This window comes from Hyperolius riggenbachi, chromosome 7 (assembly GCF_040937935.1).
Source record: "Hyperolius riggenbachi isolate aHypRig1 chromosome 7, aHypRig1.pri, whole genome shotgun sequence".
Classification (NCBI taxonomy): domain Eukaryota; kingdom Metazoa; phylum Chordata; class Amphibia; order Anura; family Hyperoliidae; genus Hyperolius; species Hyperolius riggenbachi.
Window position 1 is genome coordinate 6,930,695 of NC_090652.1, and position 23,162 is coordinate 6,953,856.

At 46.9% G+C, this 23,162-nt stretch overlaps 1 protein-coding gene across 1 annotated transcript in view; it reads right to left on the reverse strand.

Moving 5' to 3' along the window:
- The window catches only part of MYO15A (myosin XVA), a 175,999-nt gene that overhangs the window by 48,247 nt on the left and 104,590 nt on the right, over positions 1–23,162 (reverse strand). Inside the window, exons 41-50 of the mRNA XM_068246380.1 lie at positions 21,759–21,880; positions 18,105–18,164; positions 17,081–17,156; positions 13,090–13,205; positions 12,801–12,919; positions 8,008–8,149; positions 6,871–6,982; positions 5,192–5,266; positions 3,348–3,553; positions 1,846–2,018 (exon numbers count right to left, since the gene is read on the reverse strand). Of these exons, the coding sequence (XP_068102481.1) occupies positions 1,846–2,018; positions 3,348–3,553; positions 5,192–5,266; positions 6,871–6,982; positions 8,008–8,149; positions 12,801–12,919; positions 13,090–13,205; positions 17,081–17,156; positions 18,105–18,164; positions 21,759–21,880 (1,201 nt within the window). The remainder of the gene's footprint in view (positions 1–1,845; positions 2,019–3,347; positions 3,554–5,191; positions 5,267–6,870; positions 6,983–8,007; positions 8,150–12,800; positions 12,920–13,089; positions 13,206–17,080; positions 17,157–18,104; positions 18,165–21,758; positions 21,881–23,162) is intronic.

Sequence of the window (23,162 nt, forward strand, 5' to 3'; positions counted from 1 at the left end):
ACATATGCCAAACTGCAGATGTTATTGCGCACAGTAACGTTATTTATCAATAGCGCCCTACATAAGCCAAACTGCAGAAGTTATTTAACTGCAAAACGGTGAATGGATTTAATGTAACATTGTCAAGGTTAGGGTTAGGCACCACTGGGGGGGGGGTCTTAGGTTTAGGCACCACCAGGGGGGTGGTTAGGGTTAGGTACAGGGAGGGTTTCTGTGTAAGAGTAGGGTTAGGTATAGTTACAGTACAATATACACCACCAGGGGGGTGGTTAGGGTTAGGCACCACCAGGGGGGTGGTTAGGGTTAGGCACCACTGGGGGGTCTTAGGGTTAGGCACCACCAGGGTATCTTAGGGTTAGGCACCATCAGGGGGGTCTTAGGGTTAGGCACCACCAGGGGGGTCTTAGGGTTAGGCACCACCAGGAGGGTGGTTAGGGTTAGGCACCACCAGGGGGGTGGTTAGGGTTAGGCACCACCGGGGGGGTTTAGGGGTTAGGGATAGGTACAGAGAGGGTTCTGTGTGTTAACGCTAAATAACGATAAGGCTTTAACGCTAAATAACAATAAGGCTTTAACGTTAAATAGCGATAAGCGGCAAACAGATTAGCGGCAACACTGTGCGCCATTATTCACAGGCGCCATTTTTCAGATGGATGCGGAAGAGATGGCTGTAGGTAACTTGGCCTATGATCAGGGCCAGTGATTTCATAGAGTCATATTTGGCGTATGCCTAGGACACCAAGCTCTTTAGGGGTCCCACACATCAGGGACTTAAGAGGTCGCAAGTTTACAGTCAGTACAGAAAGAAAATAAATATGGCCCCACATACACGCATACATGCACACCTATAACCAAGCCTGCCTATGAGAATCCTCAGCTCATCTCTAAATTGGCTCTTAAAGAGGAACTTCAGCCTAAACAAACATACTGTCATTAAGTTACATTAGTTGTTTTAATTAAAATAGATAGGTAATCTAATCTCTTACCCACCCTGTTTTAAAAGAACAGGCACATTTTTGATTTCATGAGGGCAGCCATCTTTTTGGTTAAAAGGAGGTGACAGGGAGCATTAGACAGAGTTCCAACTGTTCTGTGTGCTGATCGCCCCTCCCAGTTGCTAGGCAACATGAACAACAACATAGGAAATCCCATCATGCTTTGCACAGCATCAGGGGGAAAAAGCCTGGGCAGTTTTCTTTGATGGGTGGAGCTTAGCTAAAAATGCAGCTAAAAATGATGCTTTGGTAAGAAAAACAAAGTTCTGATGCTGTGAAACTGTTGAAGAAACACCAAGCCTTTTCAGTGCTGCTGAGTAGATTTTTAGTCCAGAGGTTCACTTTAATCACCTTCCCCTCCAGTCCTTCTGCAGGTTAATACTCAACAGGCCAGTGCTTCCAAGACAACGTAAAAATGATAATGCAAGGGGGAAAGAGGTGTAAAAACAACAACAAAACATTTGTAAAGCGCTTTTCTCCTTTAGGACCCAAAGCGCATAAGCATGGCTCAGATCAGTACATAGTGATGTGTACGGGGGAAAGCTATGTGACCATAAATACCGGACTAAACAGGTAGCTTTTCAGTTTTGATTTAAACATGTCCAGGGTTGGAGCTGTCTTGATTAAGTTTGGCAAGGCATACCATAGGGTAGGGGCAGCATGACAGAAAGCTCTGGCTCCAAAGGTTTTCAGTTGGACTCTGGGGGTGGTCAAGTTTTTGGATCCTTTTGATCTGAGGTTGTGGAAGTGTAACTGTGCTGTCTGTCCTATACTCTGTTTGCCAGGCCCTATGGGAAATAATACCCTAAATAGCTGGGAAAGAACAGGCAGAAATAGACATATAACATACACAGAAGACTTCTTCTCCTGCTCCTCCTGCGCCATCATCCGCTGACCCTCTCGGAAGTACTTCTTGGCAAATTCCACCATGTTATACTCAGTACCCTGTAACATGATCTCAGACGTGCAGGGGTCAACGTATTCATCCAGGCTCTCTGCGTATTCACTGGGCGTGGGGGAGCCCTGCAAGACATGGAAAGAAGACAGACTATGGATCTACAGAGCATTCAGAACATGGAGAAATAATGATGTCCAGAAGTAGACATCATGCCCACCAATACTGAGAGTAATAACCATGTCTGGAGGAAGAGACCATTCTAACCATAAATGAGAGTAATATTAACCATGTCTGGAGGTGGACACCATTCCCACCAAAACTGAGAGTAATAACCATGTCTAGAGGTAGAGACCATTACCACCAAAACTGAGAGTAATAACCATGTCTGGAGGAAGAGACCATTCCAACCATAAATGAGAGTAATATTAACCATGTGTGGAGGTAGACACCATTCCCACCATAACTGAGAGTAATAACCATGTCTAGAGGTAGACACCATTCCCACCATAACTGAGAGTAATAACCATGCCTGGAAGTAGAGACCATTCCCACCAAAACTGAGAGTAATAACCTTGTCTTCAGGTAGACATCATTTCCACCATAACTGAGAGTAATATTGATTGGAGGTAGACACCATCCCCACCATAACTTAGAGTAATAACCATGTCTGGAGGTAGACACCATTCCTACCATAACTGAGAGTAATAACCTTGTCTGGAGGTAGACACCATTCCCACCAAATCTGAGAGTAATAACCATGTCTGGAGGTAGACACCATTCCCACCAAAACTGAGAGTAATAACCATGTCTGGAAGTAGACACCATTCCCACCATAACTGAGAGTAATAACCATGTCTGGTAGTAGACATCATTCCTACCATAACTGAGAGTAATAACCATGTCTGGTAGTAGACATCATTCCTACCATAACTGAGAGTAATAACCATGTCTGGTAGTAGACACCATTCCCACCAAAACTGAGAGTAATAACCATGCCTGGAAGTAGACACCATTCCCACCAGAACTGAGAGTAATAACGATTGGAGGTAGACACCATTCCCACCAGAACTGAGAGTAATAACGATTGGAGGTAGACACCATTCCCACCAGAACTGAGAGTAATAACGATTGGAGGTAGACACCATTCCCACCAGAACTGAGAGTAATAACGATTGGAGGTAGACACCATTCCCACCAGAACTGAGAGTAATAACGATTGGAGGTAGACACCATTCCCACCAGAACTGAGAGTAATAACGATTGGAGGTAGACACCATTCCCATTCCCACCAGCTTTCTGGGGTTCAATCAGGCCTGTAGTGTTCTCCAACATAAAATGTGCATATAAACAAAACCACAGTTTCTCTAAAGGACATCTTAATTCCAGTCAGTGAAGGAAACACATAATGAAAAACTTTGTCAGAAAAAAATGGGCAAAAAGTATTTGAAACTCACATCTGTTTTCCGATCAAACTCATGAGCCACGGCTGCTGAGGCCACAGCCACGGCAACTGCTGCTGACGCTGCTGCCCGGCTCTGTCGGTTCTGTGGGTCGCCCTTCCTGTCAGCTGGTAGATTCACAAAGTCCGGGGCAGCCACCGGCTGGACACACTCTGCTGGGAACAGGCCCGACCGGCCGTGGATGGCCCCAAACTTCCAACCTGTGGGGACAAAACAGAATTACAACCCGCAGTCATTCCACAGACAGGAAGTGCCTTTCTTGCTCCATGTGCTTCAATGGAGATTTCATATCTGAAATCCAGAAAATGTTGAATATTGTGGACAGGGGTTAGAAGATTTCCATCTTCCTGTCTGGAGAAGAAGCGAAGGATTTAAGCCTAAGGGCTGGTTCAGACGGACGTTTGCAGAGTGTTTACTGCCAGCGTTCGGGGCTTGGCGTTAAACGCTCCCATTCAAGTGAATGGGAGCGTTTGTACCAAGCTTTTACGCGCGTTTGCACAAACGCGGCGTTCGGGTCCCGATTTTCACTGGCGTTCAAGGAGCCCCTGAAAGCTACATGTTGCTTCCAGGGGCGGTTAACCGCGACGGGTAATGTCCCTCTAGGGGAAGAAAAAAACGCGACCGCATCCAAACGCAATGCGAACGCTGCTGAAAGCCTGAACGCATCACGAACGCAACGCCAACGAACGCGACGCCTCCAAACGTCCGTCTGAACCAGCCCTAATGCTGGTCAAAAACAGCCTTTGCTGTTATCTCTTTTCTGTCTGCAAGCCAAGCAGGAACTGAGGCTCTCTAGCGCTCACTTCCTGTGGCGGAAATAGGAAGTGCAGGGAAAAATACGCTTTCGCGTAATTGAAAAAAAAAACGATCGTAGTTGCGGAGTTCTGCAAAAATGCGGAATTTTGTGAAGTTGCGGGTTTTCAATTGCAGCCATGATCGTGGTTACGCGGGCTGCGCAAAGTTTCGCGTAGTCGTGGTTGGGTCACTGCGCTCATCACTATGTGCAGGCGATTGACTGATTGGATTGGTCAGCTCTGCCTGCCTCTGAGTGTGGTGGTTGGCTCTCCCTGTCAACGTTTGTCGAAGCAGGTGAGGGAGTTGATCGCACTGTGCCCGTAGGGGCGCCTCCTTTGCCCGTCTGTTCCCCCCCTTCCTGTATCCTATATATCTCCTTCTCTGTGCCGATTTACTGCAGGCCTTGGCTGTGCGATCTGAGGGGCGGTGACGGGGTGGGGCGGATAGAGGGGGCGTGTTTTGTGGGTGCGGGGTGATGTCCTTCTTCCGTGCCCTGGACGTCCAAGACCTTGCAGCCTGGGGGGGGGGGGGGGGTGTTGGCAGTTAGGCATCAGGAAGGATGTTTATGGGGGGCACTTAGGGTTAGGTGTCAGGAACGGTGTTTGTGCACGAGATGAGGGTTGGCGTTTAGGGCTAGGCATCAGGAATGGTGTTTGTGCGGGGGTGGGCGGGGGGAGTTGGTTAGGGTTAGGCATCGGGGGAAGGGTTCTTTGTAAGAGTAGGGTTAGGCTGAGCTGTAGTAAAATGTCGGTAAGACTTTCTACTACTTTATTATCGTTTTATTATTACAATAATATAGATCATCCACACTTTAATAACAAAGTACATTGGTAGATATTAACAATATTTTTATTAACAAACCCCATGCCATTTTTCTTTCCCCCTCCCCCTTTTTCATGCACGCCTTTGTAAAGAAATGTCACACTCAGAATTCACAATGCAGTTTAAGGAAACGGCACACAGGAGGGGAGAGCTTCTCAGTCATGCATCTTGGGGTTTAGGGAAAGTAACGTGCAGAGAGCAGACATGCCACCAACACCCACCAAAGTCCTGACTTCCACGTTTCAGGTCCTCCAGATAGATCACCTTCTTCCTCACCACACAGCCATAGTTCTTGCCTGTTTCCGGGTCCGTGTGCAGCGTGAAAAGTCACAGAGCAAGTTAGAGATATGGGGAGGCACTGGGCGAGTGTTCCCTAGCCATGCAATGATGATATGGACTCTGTGCCAGGATACAGCAAGGGGCATGCAGCAGGGTGCAGACCTCCATAGACATATCATTAGATTATGTACTAGGATATCACAGCAGGGAGCGTTCCTGAGCCTCCAGGAAGCAGATGACACAATATAAGTTCTTCCTTTGACTCATGGATGGTGGAGTGGATCTCAAGCACATCTGGGGCTACCAAAGCCAAACAGGTTGGCTCCTCCTTTTGCTGCCAATGGCCTTACCCTTTGGACAACCCCATCCTCTAGGATTCCTTGGTGAGAGGTAAGAGGGGTAGGAGGGGGAACATGGCTTCTTAGTGCTGACAGCTGGACATCTGTTCCATCCAGCACAGAGAAGAGCAGTCAGCACCAAGTCTTTAGTGGCAGTAAAAGTCAACCACATTTTTATTCATCCCACAGTCCCAATACGAGCTGCTTAACAATGCCCAACGCTGAACCACCTCTAACCAATGCCATATGTGTACTGTTCCTACTAGCCAATGCCTTATACGGTCCTTATCTCCTCCGGAAGCCTGACCCCAGCCACACCGTTCTTCTAATCGAGAAACTCTAAGTGGCTTAAATATAACCCTACCCTAACCCAAGCCAAAATGTAGCCTTATCGTCACAAGCCTGCAGGACTCTATATAAAGTATACTGTGCGGAGTAGGATTCTCCTGCCTCATGATGGACTAGCTCCTAATTCTCTGCCCTAGAATTACAGGAAAATATCATGTAACCAGCAGAGATCCTCCAACACTCTATACCAGGGATGTCAAACTCAAATACAAAGTGGGCCAAAATTGAACACTGGGGCCTAGTCACAGGCCAACCTCAATGTCTACTGGCCACCTTCCTCCCTTTATACAGTTTCCGGTGTCTAATGGCCCGCCTCCAAACCCTATACAGCTCCCTGGTGTATTACGGTCCTCCCTCCCCTTTACAGTTCGTTGGTGTCTAGAAGCCCCCACCCTCCCCTATATAGTTTTCTAGTGTTTAGTGCTTTCCCCTTCCTCCCCCCATATGGCTTTCCTAGTCATCTAGCTCCAATATAGCTTCCCTGGTGGTCTAGAGTGGGCCAAAAATAATGCAAAGTGGGGAAAATACTTGGGGGCCAAATTGAATGGCTCTGAGGCCCAAATTTTTCCCGCGGGCCAGAGTTTAACATTTATGCTCTATACTGTCACATGGGGTATTGGAGCATCTGTGTCAAGTCCATTCTGAACCAATCTGGACCTATCGTCCCTTCCTTCACCCAAAGGACAACGGGCACATGCAAAAGGCATGAATGAACCCAAAAGCATTTTCCCAAAGTTGCCAAAACCTCAAACGTGTGATTAGCTCACCCAGACTGGAAGGACTCCGATAATCAAGTAAGCGGTCATAATCCTTCCTTCACTTACTGCAAACTCACGTAGTGGATGTAGGGAAGACCTACGGACTGGTCACCAAACTGTGTCTCTGTTGTCATTGAATACTTTGCAATATATATATAATTAATGATGCTCTCTGACCTTTCTGTAAACCTTCCAAGTGCTGCAGTCGGATAACATCCCCTTTATGAAAGCTCAGGTAACTCTTGTCTTCCGTCACATAATTCTGAATGGCCACCACATAGTTGGAATCCTGAAAAAACACTCCATTAAGCAGATATACATCATACACAGGCTTGAGATATAAAACAATATATTCTGTAATCCAAGTGACCTTGCATTGGGTTCCTGTGTACCGATGTGGTAGTAATGTAGGATGCACACCAGGCAGCTGCTGCTGTGGTACTTTGGTTGTCTACCAAGTCCTTGCAAGACCGCCATAGTTGGTTGTGAATCCAATTGTCAACTACTATCTCCCCCCTCTGCATGTCACCGATGGTTTGTCCTGGTACTGGGCGAGGGCAGGGGAGGACGTAACCAGAAAATCAGAAGGGGGTGTGGCATGGTAGGAGGGGCTTGGATGAGGTTCCAAATCATGAAGTCCAAGCAAACATAGGGGTCCTCTGATGCTGAGCAGAACCCCCAAGGCCGGATTTATATTTTTTCTCCCCTAGGCCAACCGTCTTGATGCTCCCTATCCATTTGCAACAGCCCCCCCATTCCATGTGCAGTAGTCTCAGGCTCAGCTCTCTTGAGCAACAGCTTTTCTTCCATGTATTGCTCCCCTTTTGCAGCATGCCTTTTTCATTTGCAGCATTCTCTTTCATATTCAGCAACCCCTTTTCCATGTCCAGCCTCCCTTTGGGCCCTGAGAGCCCCCTTAATGGCTGAGGTGACAACAAAAGGCGTAATTTCAACTTATGGGGCCTCATAGATTGTCCGCAGCTGGCCTCCTCCCCCCACCATTGGGACATGATGTCCTCCTGGTAACCAGCGTTTGGCCCTGACATCACTCCTTACCTGAGGGTAACCTTAAACTGGACACAAAAATAATCTTGAACTAAACTGGACCTGTCTACTGATGTAACTCTGAATTCCACTCGACTTCCAGAACCCCCTCACACGTGTCTCCTCCCCTACTGTACTCACCCTGGGCCGCATTTAACAGTGCATCCCTATCTTACCCTTACACGACTCCTACACTTCATCCACTCACTAATGTTATTGTTATTTAGCATCCATCCTAATTACACTTGGAGTCCTTCTTTAAAGCCGTACCTTCTTCAGCTCCATGAGGAAACTGTCCACCATGGTCTTCACTTGGCTGGAGCGCGAGGAGAAGAGAATCAGCTTCTCATTGGTCATATTGAACTCCAGCATGTTCTTAGAAAGGACGGTGACAAACATGATGTCTGTGTAGCTGCAAAGACACAACGACAGGAATTGTCTCCTTCACGGGAGTCTGTCTGGACATTGTCTCGCTATGAACATGAATCTGCTCAATGACTGTGTGGTGAAGCTCAGTTCTAAACAAAAGTGTATTATGTAGCAACTGAATATGTTATTATTACGATGACTGTACAAACCCCAAACACACCTCCAAGATGACCACGGCCTTGCTCAAGAAACTGAAGGTAAAGGTGCTGGACTGGCCAAGCATGTCTCCAGACCTAAACCCTATAGAGCATCTGTGGGGGGTCGTCATATGGAAGGGGGAGGAGCGCAAGGTCTCTAACATCCACCAGCTTCATCATGGAGGAGGGGAAGAGGATTCCAGTGGCCCCTGTTAGGCTCTAGTGACCTCCATACCCAAGAGAGATAAGGCAATGCTGGAGAATAATGGTGGCACACAGGATATTGACACTTTGGGCAGAATTTCGACATTTTTCACTTAGGGGTGTACTCACTTTTGTTGTTGGGGTTTAGACATTAACCTCCCTGGCGGTAAGCCCGAGCTGAGCTCGGGCTATGCCGCCGGGAGGCACCGCTCAGGCCCCGCTGGGCCGATTTGCATAATTTTTTTTTGTTACACGCAGCTAGCACTTTGCTAGCTGCGTGTAACCTCCGATCGCCGCCGCTGCCCGCCGATCCGCCGCTATACCCGTCGCCGCAGCCGCCCCCCCCCCCCAGACCCCGTGCGCTGCCTGGCCAATCAGTGCCAGGCAGCGCCGTGGGGTGGATCGGATTCCCCTTTGACGTCACGACGTCGATGACGTCGGTGACGTCATCCCGCCCCGTCGCCATGGCGATGGGGGAAGCCCTCCAAGAGATCCCGTTCTTTGAACGGGATCTCTTGATCTCCGTTCGCCGGCGGCGATCGGAGGGGCTGGGGGGATGCCGCTCAGCAGCGGCTATCATGTAGCGAGACATTGTCTCGCTACATGAAAAAAAAATAAAAAAAATAAAAAAAAGGTATTTGCTGCCCCTGGCGGATTTTAACAAACCGCCAGGAAGGTTAAAGGAAACCTGAGATGCTTACAATGGGGGTATTTATACTTACCTGAAGCTACCTCTAACCCCATGAGGTCTGTGGGCTCTCTCGCCATCCTCTCCGGCTGCTCCATTGAACCCCCCCGGTTATCTGTCCGGCCGCGTTCTTCTGCACATGTGCGGCTCGGCTCAGGTAAGTATAAATACCCCCATTATAAGCATGTCAGGTACACTTTAATGACTGTGTGTTGAGTTATTTTGATGGGACGGTAAATTTACATCGTTATAAAAGCTGTACACTGACTGCTTTACCTTGTAACTAATCAATGTCACATCTTCAGTGTTGTCCCATGACAAGTTATAATAAAATATTTACCATGGTGCAGAGCAGGATTATCCACCAGGCAACCCAGGCAGGTGCTTGGGGCCCAGTGGGTGTCAATGGGTCCACCTGCCACCTTCTTTGACCTCTCTGTACTTCAGCTTACCAAAAGGATCACAAGGGGGCCCCACATCTACTTCCTTGCTTAGGGCCCTATTACATCCTAATCTATCTCTGCAACGATCATTAACACTACAAATATTGCTAATTCTGGGACATGCTTAGGAACCAGACTCACCTAGATCAGGCAGGGCTGGCTAACAGGGTGATCTGGCTTTGCAATCAGAAAACGATGTTCCTCTGATAGCAGCAGTCTTGGGCAAGCACAGTGTGTGGAGTTAAGCTTGGGCAGGTGGGATGGGTGGAGTTGAGCTTGGGCAGATGCGGTGGGTGGAGTTGAGCTTGGGCAGGTGGCATGGGTGGAGTTGAGCTTGGGCAGATGCGGTGGGTGGAGTTGAGCATGGGCAGGCACAGTGGGTGAAGTTGAGCTTCGGCAGACGCAGTGGGTGGAGTTGAGCTTGGGCAGGCAAGGTGGGTGGAATTGAGCTTGGGCTGGTGTGGAGTTGAGCTTGGGCAGGTGCGTTGGGTGGAGTTGAGCTTGGGCAGGTGCGGTGGGTGGAGTTGAGCTTGGGCTGGTGCGGTGGGTGGAGTTGAGCTTGGGCTGGTGCGGTGGGTGGAGTTGAGCTTGGGCAGGCGCAGTGTGTGGAGTTGAGCTTGGGCAGGCGCAGTGGGTGGAGTTGAGTTTGGGCAGGCGAGGTGGGTGGAATTGAGCTTGGGCAGGCTTGGTGGGTGGAGTTGAGCTTGAGCTGGTGTGGTGGGTGGAGTTGAGCTTGAGCAGACACAGTGTGTGAAGTTGAGCTTGGGCAGGCGCAGTGGGGGGAGTTGAACTTGGGCAGGCACAGTGTGTGGAGTTGAGCTTGGGCAGGCACAGTGGGTGGAGTTGAGCTTGGGCAGGCGGAGTGGTTGCAGTTGAGCTTGGGCAGGCACAGTGGGTGGAGTTGAGCTTGGGCAGGCGGAGTGGTTGCAGTTGAGCTTGGGCAGGCACAGTGGGTGGAGTTGAGCTTGGGCAGGTGCGGTGGGTGGAGTTGAGCTTGGGCAGGCGCGGTGTGTGGAGTTGAGCTTGGGCAGGCACAGTGGGTAGAGTTGAGCTTGGGCAGGCACAGTGGGTGAGTTGAGCTTGGGCAGGCACATTGGTGGAGTTGAGTTTGGCCAGGCACAGTGGGTGGAGTTGAGCTTGGCCAGGCACAGTGGGTGGAATGGAGCTTGGCCAGGCATGCTAGGTGGAATTGAGCCTGGGTGGACATGGTAGGCAGGGCCGGATTTGTACTTACCAGTGCCCTAGGCCTGCTGTCACCAAGCGCCCCAACCACCACCACCAAAAAACATTCTGGCCAACTATCTGACTAGTGATCACTGGTTTGAATGGGCCCATTTCAGTTGTGCTGCTGTGCCCCTCATTGAACAAAGAATCAGTGGATGCTCTCTGTCCTCTTATGATGGAAATTTGCGCTCCTGCCCGAATGTGCACAGCAGCCGATAGTGTTCTGGGCATGCATACTTGAGAAATTACGGTGATGTATGATCGGTACTTGTCAAGAATGCATAACACTATACTGGCCTCGGTTGCTGTGCACATCTGGGCAGGAGCAGGAAATTACAGGGAGCTCAAGTGGCCAGAGCATGCGCTGCTTCTTTATCCTCTGTGCGACTGGCTGCAGTCAGAGCCACAAACAGGTGACAGGGAGCGTGAGTGGCCAGAGCATGCGCTGCTTCTTTGTCCTCTGTGCGACTGGCTGCAGTCAGAGCCACAAATAGGTGGCAGGGCAGAGCAATGGAGAGACGCCCATCCAAAACAGAGAACAGGTAAGTAGCAAACATCCTGTCAAGACCCACTTTGGATGTTTGGTTGTAATTAGTGTGGACCTGAACTCAGAACTTCTCTCTGCTCTAAAAGATATGCAACAACATAACCTTTACATAAAAACATTTTTGTTACAGCGGATACAAATCCTGCAATAAATAGACAGTGTGTCTAATTCCTACTTTCATGGAAGCAAATATATTAAGATCTTGTGCTTTAAAATAAGATTATATGCTGTGGCAGTCAGGTGACACAGGGAAGATATCAAATTTGTGATTAGACACAGATGTGGAAGAATTCGAAAGGTTCTCTAAATACATACATGGTACATATCTGTTTTCCTTCTGTCCTGTGCAAGAGTTCAGCTCCACTTTAAAGCATCTGAATGACATTTATTTATATTTGCTGAAAAATCTACGTATCTCTTTTGAATGCTGAATGTACATAATAATAACATATTGGCAGTATACAGCAACAAAGTATGAAGAAGGCTTATTAGCAGAAAGATTACTCTTTTTCTTTTAAGCCAATAAATGGTATCATCCTGATTAAAAACTCTCTGCTTTTACTGATGGCTAAGATGGTAGAATGCTCTAATGCTACAGGAAAGCAGAAGGATGCCAAACCATACACACTAGCATAGAGGTAGTAACAGCTCAGGTGACAGTGACAGTTTAGCAATGAAAGGGAAGCATACAGCATTTTTATCCCAGGCTGCAGCAGTTCTCATAGATGGTCGGAGCTGACGGACAGAAAATGAGTCAGGAAAGAGTTAACTTAAGCAGAGACGAGATCACTGGCTAGGAAGAAAAAAAAGCAATAAATTACAGGCTAGATAAGAAAGTGTAATTTACAACTGTTGGGGTCAGTCAGTGTCACAGCTGTAAAAAAGAAGGCAAAGAAACTAGCAGAAATGTTTGTGAATGCCTGCATTAGAACTCAGCTGAACTTAGTTTTATCTGCTATGTAATGTAAATCCCTGGTATTTCTCACATCCACTTGTACTGTATGTCGATCATAATTGGATCACCAGGTAACAGTTATGATTGATCCTGATTGTTATAACACATCAGGAAGTGAGAGGTGCAGGGATTGGGGAACTCTGGAATTCATCTATTAGTGCAGAGCAGGGCGCTGGATGGCTGCGCTGTGGGAACAGAGGAGATGATTTACTTTGACATATGACCTCTTCTCTCTCCAAGTCCTGCCGCCCTTCTGATCTTATCTGATTTTATCGCCCTAGGCCGTGGCCTTTGTGGCCTTTGCAGAAATCCGGGCCTGATGGTAGGTGGGGTTGAGCTTGGGAAGGCGGGTGGGTGGAGTTGAGCTTGGGCAGGCTGGGTGGATGGAGTTGAGCTTGGGCAGGCGCAGTAGGTGGAGTTGAGCTTGGACACTGACCTGTAGCTCCGCAGGACTCTCAGTTGCTCTGGTATATTGCCACCACTCTTCAGCATCTTCAGTAATTTTATCCCAATGTGGGAAACACCAAGAATCTGCACTCCCGTTCCAACACTGCCCTGCACAGGAAGGACAAACACTCAGCATTGGTCATATAGTAACAGAGGAATTTGCACTGAGCAGATTATCAGGAACTGTCTACTAATACTGGGGAAAGCCACACGTTGCCCTCAGAACAGCTTCAGATCTTCATGAATTGGGTTCCACAAGCTTGGAGACTTTTCCTTACCGCAGCAGGGAAGAGCCTCGAGAAATAAACCTCAAGCTCCTCTCGGGCGGCTGTCACAACCTTCTTCTTCACAGCATCATCGGCGATGGCATTAATGGAGTCCAGACGATATTCAGCTAAGGAGTAAACAAGGATTGTTACACATTCTGGCCAGTGATATGACATGTAATGATGACAACACACACAAAGTTTCCAAACAGATGCTGAAATATATGCAGATATGTCTGAGGTTTCTGGAGAGTGTTAAACTTGCCCTTTGTTCTCCTACAAAAGTCCCATACACCACAAGATTTTTTTAACTGATATATTTCATCTATAAAACATTGATCTGTGAAAAATCTTCTTAATCAACAATGCACTCTTATCTCCCAACTTTTTACGTTAAAAGGGACTTTTTAAGACATGCCCCCGCCACACCTAGCCACACTCAGCCGTAACCCTAGTCACGTGTATCACAAAGAATTCACAAGGAAAAGTTGTAGTTTTCTCATTCGAACCACGCCAATTCTTTCTACCATCATTCATTTTATTTCAAAATACATTTCAAATTGAGATATATATGAATTTAATGAAAGAGAATAAAGTTCAACTTAAAGCGGACCTGAACTCAGAACTTCCTCTTTGCTCTAAAAGATAAGCAACAGCATATTAACCTTTAAGAAAAACATGTCTTTGTCACAGCTGATACAAATCCTGCAATAAATCTGCAGTGTGTCTACTTCCTGCTTTCACGGAAGCAGATAAAGGGTTAACGTCCTGTGTTTTCATATTCACCATGTCTGCTGAGACTGCCTAATTCCTGTACTGACGCAGCTGAGAGCTTGAATTACACTTCTGATTACTTGAAGAATTAGACAGGTTCTTCTCTCTAAATACACATACAGTGAATTGTTCTGTTTTTTCCTTCTATTCTGTGTAATAGTTCAGGTCCACATTAAACATTTTTCAGTAGAAAAATACATATAATAACATAGATTGTACATCACTCTTGTAAGAAAGTAAAACTTTTTTTTTTGTTTTTGGTGCTTATGTTGTGCCACTTCAGCCTATAGTGTTGTTAACTTTATGCATCGGAGCAACTTTCACCTTCTATTTATTCGCCAATAACTTTATCACTATTTATCACACTGAAATGATCTATATCTTGTTTTTTTCCGCCACCAATTAGGCTTTCTTTGGGTGCTACATTTTGCTAAGAATTATTTTATTCTAAATCCATTTTAACAGGAAGATTAAGAAAGAAATGGAAAAAAATCATTATTTCTCCGTTTTTGGCCATTATAGTTTGAAATTAATACATGCTACCGTAATTAAAACCTATGTATTTTATTTGCCCATTTGTCCCGCTTATTACACCATTTAAATGATGTCCCTATCATAATGTATGGCGCCGATATTTTATTTGGAAATAAAGGTGAATTTTTTCAATTTGCGTCCATCACTATTTACAAACCCATAATTTAAAAAATGATATTTATATACTCCTTTGACATGCTTATTTAAAAAGTTCAGACCCTTAGGTAACTATTTATGTTGTTGTTGTTTTTTCAATTGTAATTGTTTTTATTAAAAATTTGATTTGGGTAATTTTTGGTGTGGGAGGTAAACAGCTAATTTTAAATGTACAATAATGTATTTATTTAATAAAAAATGGATGTGGGTGTAGTTTTACTATTCCGGTGTAGTTTTACTAACAGTCAAAAAGTCCTGGAAGCAATCGATCTCACTTCCAGGAACTAGAAAGAAGAATGGAAACTTCTTTTTTATGCAGAAAGACCGCGGCCTCTGATAGGGCCATCGGTTTTTCTGCGGGGGACTTAGATCGATTAACGGGAAATTATATTCCCATTCATTGATCTGTGGGCTAACGGCAGGCGGCGGGAGCATGCGCGGGAGCGCGCGCCTCAGGCAGCCGCAGCAGCACAGCCTATCTGGACAAACATATTTGTCCAGATAGGCTCAAGTGGTTAATTAAATTTTTTGAGAGGTTACGCTAAGTAATTGTATTGATTATAGCGGAGATACGGAATTTACTTCTTTGTTTTGTTTGACAAGGATATGTTGACTAATTATGTTGATTACGTGCCTATTCTCTACCTATTTATATTTTTTGGGGCAAATGTTGCTGAAACATTGCTGGACATTTGTCTCCACTCACAACCTGTCAACACCACGCCCACTTTTTGCCAAAGTGTGCATTACGTGCCCTCTATCTTAGTTGCCCAGCGGTTCCCTGGATCTTCTGGGATCGCAGCAACACCCCTGGCCACAGGGACTAAGAGGAAGGCCAAAGAGTCACAGGGAGGACATACAAACGCCATGCAGACAGAGTCCAGTATGAGATTAGTACCTGGGACCTCCGTGCTACAAGGCCAGTGTAATGAATAATGAATTATCAGCTGCGGTGGATAACAGTACCACCGCAGCTGCTTCTGGTACCCTGCCTGCCAGTCTCCCTGTGCCTCGGGCGTTCAGCACGCCGAGGACGGGCGTGGGTGGTCGCCGCTTGTCGGCTGCGGGGGATGATGGGGCCACCGCGGGCATTGCTGGGTCCCTGCCTGCCAGGTTTTACGCATCTCAGGCGTCTAGTACGCCTGGGACGCGTGTCTCTACTGTTCTCAGGGGCACATTAGCGCGTGCGCACGCTCGCCGTCAGGACCTTTATGCCAGGAGGAGGCGCGTCAGCTGACCAGCTGGTCGGCTGACGTCAGGGAGCACGCTCGCCTCTCCTGATTGGCTAAGACTGATGGGCGTGTTTGGAGGGTCTCCTCCGCTTCTTAAGCCTCTCGGCTTAACTTGTAATTTGTCTGCTGTCGTGAATACTTCGTGTTAGCGCTCAGACCTTAGTCAGTTCCCTAGTGTGTTAGAACCGGCAGGAGCTGGGAATTCACACTAAGCTTAGGATCTGCTTGATAGCTTAAATTGTACTAATTGTGTATTATCTGTGTATGACTCTGGCTAGCTCTGACCAACCTTACTCTTAGTGATTCTGTACTTTAGCCTATCTGATCATTTGCCAACTCAGCCTGTTAAACACTCTGTCTCTGTCTCCTGATTCTGTACCTTTGCCCATCTGATCTAACTGCCGAACTCTGCCTGAATACCGTTCTGCTTTTGCCTGTCGATTCTGTACTGTAATCTGTCTGTCTGTTGCCGAACCGTTCTGTCTGACCACTCTACTCTCACTAGGAAACCCTTGTCTCTGGTGAGAGATGCTGTACTACAGTGCCCACCAGCTCCTCTGGTGAGGTATTGCCAAAACTGTCAGTACATACTGTTGCACCAATCACTACACACAGTGCAATAAAATAGTGTTACTTCCTTGTACACTTAGCATCTGTATCATATATCTGTATTATAGGTGATTCTGCAGATCACCATATAATCAGGTATATATCTGCATTATAGGTGATACTGCAGATCACCTGATAATCAGAACTCTGATCTTGCTAGCACCAATCGTAACAGCCAGAGCTCTAACCAACTATCTCAGCAATGTATGCTCGTGTTTCCATATGATTAAAGGCTACCCGAAGTGACATGTGACATGATGAGATAGACATGTGTATGTACAGTGCCTAGCACACAAATAACTATGCTGTGTTCCTTTTTTTCTTTCTCTGTCTGAAAGAGTTAAATATCAGGTATGCAAGTGGCTGACTCAGTCCTGACTCAGACAGGAAGTGATTACAGTGTGACCCTCACTGACAAGAAATTCCAACTATAAAACACTTTCCTAGCAGAAAATGGCTTATGAGAGCAAGAAATAGATAAAAAGGGGAATTTCTTATCAGTGAGGGTCACACTGTAGTCACTTCCTGTCTGAGTCAGGACTGATATGACCTGATATTTAACATTTTCAGACAGAGAAAGAAAAAAAAGGAACACAGCCTAGTTATTTGTGTGCTAGGCACTGTACATACCCATGTCTATCTCATCATGTCACATGTCACTTCCGGTATCCTTTAACATCAGCACAGACTCATCTTACCCAGCAAAGATCTCATCCTCTGCCGCTCCTCCTTAGTGATCCGGATGCAGCTCTCACAGAGGGTGTCATTAATCACCTGTAACATAAGGGGATAGCTGTAAGTGACCATAGAGTGTCAGGGCCGGATCACACACAAGGCAATCTAGGCAGGTGCCTATGGCCTGGTGACTGTGCATGGGCCTGGCTATCTTATACTGACTTTGCTACTCAAAACACCTTATAAAAAAGGCAGGTGACAAACAAAAAGAGACGTGGAGACAACATCCCTCCATGCCAGTTGGGGCCTCATAGCAAAATTTGAGTTGGGACCCCATGCCCCCGCAAAAAAAATATAACCTCGACTATTTGGTAGCCCCCCTCCCCAAGGATAAGTAGCTAGAGGTACCCCCAGTATTAGGTAGCCTCCAGTAATTAGGCGCCAGAGGGGCTTCCGGTATTAGGTAGCTCCCATTACAGGGTGTTAGAAGTACCCCCCGAGTATAGACAGGCAGAAGCGCACCCAGTATTTTTTAACATCCCACAATATAGGTAGCCAGAGGTAGCCCCCCAATATCGGTAGCCATAAGCAGCTCCACCCCCCCAGAATAGGTAGCCAGGAGTAGCCCACCCCCCAAATATAGGTAAACCCCTCAGTATATGTAGCCAAAGGGGCTCCCAGTATGGGTAGCCAAATTTTACCGTCCCCCCCCCCCATGCAGAGTAGCAGCAGCAGATCACATGATGGGTGGCAGTGCTGTAGTCATGGAGATGGGGAGGCCTGTAGAAGATTCATCATTGGTGGAGCCTGGAGAGGCAAGTTAACTTCTCTCCTTCCTTTGCGCTACTCTGCACCTCCAGGGGCCACCTCAAGTCTCCATGAGGCCCGCCCCAGTCCCCCTTATCGGGACTTCCTAGGCTACGGGCCCCACACCAGCCGCTATGGCTGCTATGCCACTGACAGGAACAAACAGCAAGAATTAGAGTGTGAAGATTTCAGCAGGTGGGAGCGAGAAATCCCGGCACTGATCACTGTGAAGCGTCTCACCTGCTTGAAGACCAGATCCAGGATTAGAGGGTTGTTGAAGCTGTCTCTGGGGTAAAAGACCTGCGGAGTGATAGACTGCATGAGACAAAGCATAGACTGCAGTAAGATTATCCATAGAAGTAAGATTGTAACCAGAAGGAACGGGCCATTCCTAGCTTAATCACACACACAAAGACTGGTCATACAATCCTGGTCGTGGTACGACAGCTTAACCTCAACAATCACCTCAAAATGCTGTCAGTTAGTTGGTTGTCATAGTACAAAGAGGGGTAAATGTGGCCACACCCAGTTGTGTAAATTACTGATATCACTTCAATTACAAATTCTGTACTGAACTCAGCTGCTCCTCTCATTCATCTTTCTTCTCGCTCTTCCTCTGCTGCTCCTCTCTGTCAGGCTCTTCACTGGCTGCCAATTTACCAGAGGATTCAGTTCAAACTCTTAAGGTGGCCATACACTGGTCGATTTGCCATCAGATTCGACCAACAGATAGATCCCTCTCTGATCGAATCTGATCAGAGAGGGATCGTATGGCTTCCTTTACTGCAAACAGATTGTGAACCTATTTCAGCCTGAAAACGTTCACAATCTGTGGTGGTGGTGCTGCCCCCCCATACATTCATTCAGAGGCGGGACAAGGTCCTCCAGCACCCAAGGCTGAGACACCAAAGTGCGCCCCTCCATCCCTCCCACCCCAGCCGTCACACACAGATTGCTATTAGACTAAGAGGCGCCACAGGGCCCACAACCTCCCCAACACCTTAATCTCTAGTTATCTGGCTTGCAGTCACTGCCATGTATCCCCTTTTCTTATTTCTTTCTGCTTCATACACAATTAGGAATGACAGCTGAATGAATTGTGCGCCCCTTCCTACACTGCGCCCTGAGGCTGGAGCCTCTCCAGCCTATGCCTCGGCCCGGCCCTGCATTCATTACCTGCTCCGCCGGCGCGACTTCCCAGGTCTCCACTGTCTTCTCTGCTCTGGTCTGGTCTCCGGGTCCGGCATGCTTCACTTCCCCCTGTCAGTAGAGCGCCCTCTACTGTTTAAACTTCCTGCCGGGACAGGAAGAAGTGAAGCATGACGGACCCGGAGACCAGACCAGAGCGGAGAAGACTGCGGAGACCTGGGGAGTCGCGCCGGCGGAGCAGGTTATGTATTGCAGCTGTATTGCGTCGGTCGTCGGGCACTCGAACGCCGCTAGCGACGCGCTCCCTACCCGCGGGCGATCAATGGTAATTTCCCGCACGGAGTGATCGACGGGATAGATCGAAATTTAGCGTGTAGCGTGAACGATGTGACAGCAGATTCGATCCCAGTGATCTAATCTGCTGTCGATCGGCAGGGAATCGGCCTATTGTATGGCCAGCTTTAACCCTTAACCTACAACACTCTCCACACTCCTCACTAATTTCCAGATACCAACCCAACCGCAATCTCAGATCTGTACATGGCCTTCTATTATCCTCCTCTAGGATCACCTCCTCACATTCACATATACAAGACTTCTCACGTGCTTCACCCCACCTCTGGAATCTCCTTCCAAAACACAGAAGGCCACAGGCAATTCTCTTTTTCTCCTGAGCTTTCTCCTAGGAGACAATTTGTCATCTTTGATTTAAAATAACTTTTCTGCATCTTGTAATGGAAAAAGTACCAAAACGCAGGTAAAGAGGTACTATTAAAATAATTTTGAGTATTTTCTTATTTGCTGGTGGCGTAAAAAGCATTCTATTGACAATGTGTGAACGTCTCACGTAGGAGAAAACTGCTGTGCTGTACGTGCCGCCAAATCGTGCTCGGTGAATACAAAAAATATTCTGATACTGATCCGCCACTCTCCCACCCCTGAAATCCTGAAGTGCTCCCTCAAAACTCACTTCTTCCGACAAGCATGCGCTCTAAATTAGGCCATTTCCCCTCCAACCTCTGTCCAAGTTGTACTCCTTACTAAATATAACTTACAAATGGGCTGCCTCTAGCTATACATATTGTACATATGTACATAACCCCTATTCCTTTAAAGAGAACCTGAACTGAAAATAAAAAGTCAAAATAACCATACACAGGTCATACTTACCTCCTGTGTAGTCTACTCCTCAATCTCTCTCTCCTCTCCTGCGTCCTGTTTGTCCACTGTGATTGATGGATTTCTCCGTCCTCCACTTTAAAAATGGAAATTACCCCATAACAGCTTCCTGGTCAGCGCACTGTTACACTGTAATATCACCCACTTGATCCATAGGGAAACATGGGCATTACCTTGCACATTTAGTTGTAACTGACAGCTGCTGATATATAACTGACAGCAACTGGTATATTTCAGTTCTGACAAAATCTTGTCAGAACTGTAAGGGATCACTGTAAGAAGAAAATGGTGAGCTTCTGAGAGGAACTGACAGTGAGGTTAGTATGTAATATTCATTTGCAGCTACGTCATGTGTTTATTTTAAATAATTTTACTCACTTCAAGTTCCCTTTAAGCCTAGTACACACGATACAATTTTCCGTCAGATCAACGGCTTGATCCAATCATTTCCGACCGGTCCAATCAGATCCCAAACGATAACGCAATTGATTTTGGGTGCATATCAATGGAAAATTGATCACATTATCGATCAGGAACAGTTTGGATGTATACACACGATGCAACTTCTTATCAGATTACCCATAGATCTGATAGAAAATTGTATTGTGTGTATTATACTTTAGATTGTAAGCTCGCAAGGGCAGGGCTCTCTCCCCCTTTTGTATCTTGGAATTTTGTTCAGCGTGTTACAATTGTAATTATGTAATGTACCAATGTCTATATATGGTATATAATACCACTGCTTGTACTATGTACCCCATGTTTTGTTCTTACTCTGTACAGCGCACTTTAAAAAACAATAATAATCGTGTAACCGACTTGCACCCTTCCATATCCATCAATTTGTTTTTTAAATAATCAAATTTAACATCTAACATTTTATAGAGTATGCGCACATAAAGTTTAGCATACACATACAATTTTGATTAACCAATCAATTTTTTTTTTCATGTACAGCTAATCCAGGGGTGCGTACACACAATAAATTTTGATTGACCAATCAAGGGCCAATTTTGACACCTTCATGTACTATGAGGATTAAAAGATTCTAAATACTATGATGGCTCTTTCACATCTGAGCCCATTTTCTGCGTTTTAACGCAAAGTCGGAACTTTGCATTAACCAAAGTAAAATTAAAGTCCATAGACTTTCATTTAACCTTTCACATCCGACGCTGCTTTTCGATGCGTTGCGGTTGGACGCACCCGGGAGCCTTTAATTGTCGGGAACTGGCGTTTTCCGACGCACCGTTAGACCTCATTCACATTAGGCAATGCAGATGGCTTAGCATTTGGAACGCAAGCGCACGATCGCACGCCATCTGCGTTGCCGTGCGCTGCTGATCCCATTTATTACAGTGAATGGGATCAGTGCTGCGCTTTGCTGAAAATAAGTGCAGCAGTGTGATAGCGCACCGCACTGCTATAGAGCGCATATGATCTGAGCAGCACAAGTGCTGTCTATGCACTTCTGTTCTTGCATGTCGCACACCATACACGGGTATAGTGTGAACAAGGCCTGAGGGTAATATAGGTGGCCTAGGATGACTGTCCTTTAGATATCACCTCTTTGCGGATGTAGATCTTCCAGGGCACGTTGGTGTAGGTGTAATACTCCTCGCTGTACTGGCGGTGAAGCTGCGTTTGGATGTTCTCCTGCTCCTCTGACAGCTCCCGTGATACGGACACTACGAGAGAGGACACAACAAAGTCAGATCTTCAATTGAAACTGGCTGGTCACTCCTATTTTGTACTCAATCTAGCTGGCGCTATCCCTCAAGCAGGTACACCTCTCCTGCTCCACACTGTGATAATCTGGAAACAACAGAAGGATGCACTGCACAGGCTGGAACATACGTTCACTTTACTGCATTTCAATACACTACATGTTACGGCGGGCTCCGCCCTTCATCAGATGCGGAGCCTGTAGCATGTAGTATACTGGCATGCAGTAAAGTGACCTTTAAGCCTGTGCAGTGCATACTTCTGTTGTTTCAAAATCAGATCTTCCCCTAACACCGGCTACAAACCGTGAATTCTGCACGTCTGACATCTGATCTGCTCTAAAACCTGACTTATAACTAAAGGCGCCTACAAAAAAGGGCGCTGGATACTGCTACTACTGGTAGTAGAATATTGGTAACATACAGACAGGGCTGGATTTAGGCAAAGGCCGCCTAGGCCATGGCCTAGGGCACCAAAGCAGCAAGGGCACCAAAGCAGCAGGCTAAACTGGTGCAGCATTTGCAAGCTTGCAAATGCTGCAGTGCAGGGAGATCAGGAGAGCGCCTGACTGCAGTACTGTGCTGCTAGCTGCCTGTGCAGCAGCCACCTTGCTCTCTGTGCACGTTTGCATTGTGGCCGGTGGCTATGGACTTGGGCAGCATTGGAGATGGAGAGGAAGAAGAAGCTTCTGCACTGGAGACGAGCTGAGAAATGAGTGACACTGATGGCTGCTGTGGTGTGAAGGCGAGCTGGCTACCTATACTGAAAAGGGAGGGGGGGGAGGAGGGATTAAGGGAGTCATCTGGCTACCTATACTGGAGGGAAGGGGGAGGCGTCATCTGGCTACATATACTGGAGGGAAGGGGGAGGCGTCATCTGGCTACCTATACTGGAGGGAAAGGGGAGGCGTCATCTGGCTACCTATACTGGAGGGAAGGGGGAGGCGTCATCTGGCTACATATACTAGAGTGAAGGGGGAGGGGCTATCTGGCTACCTATACTGGAAGGAAGCGTCATCTCGCTACCTATACTGAAGGGGGCGGCTGGTGACAGTGGCCTTGTGCAGTAAAGAGTACAAATCCGGCCCTGCATACAGATATTCTACTACTACTACTGTATATTAAAATATTGCTAATCTTTACCAATATTTTACTAAGACCTAACCTAACCCTACCCTTACTATGCCTAACCTGAAGAACCCTCCCTCTACCAACGCTTAATCCTCAGGACTACTTCTAGACTTTT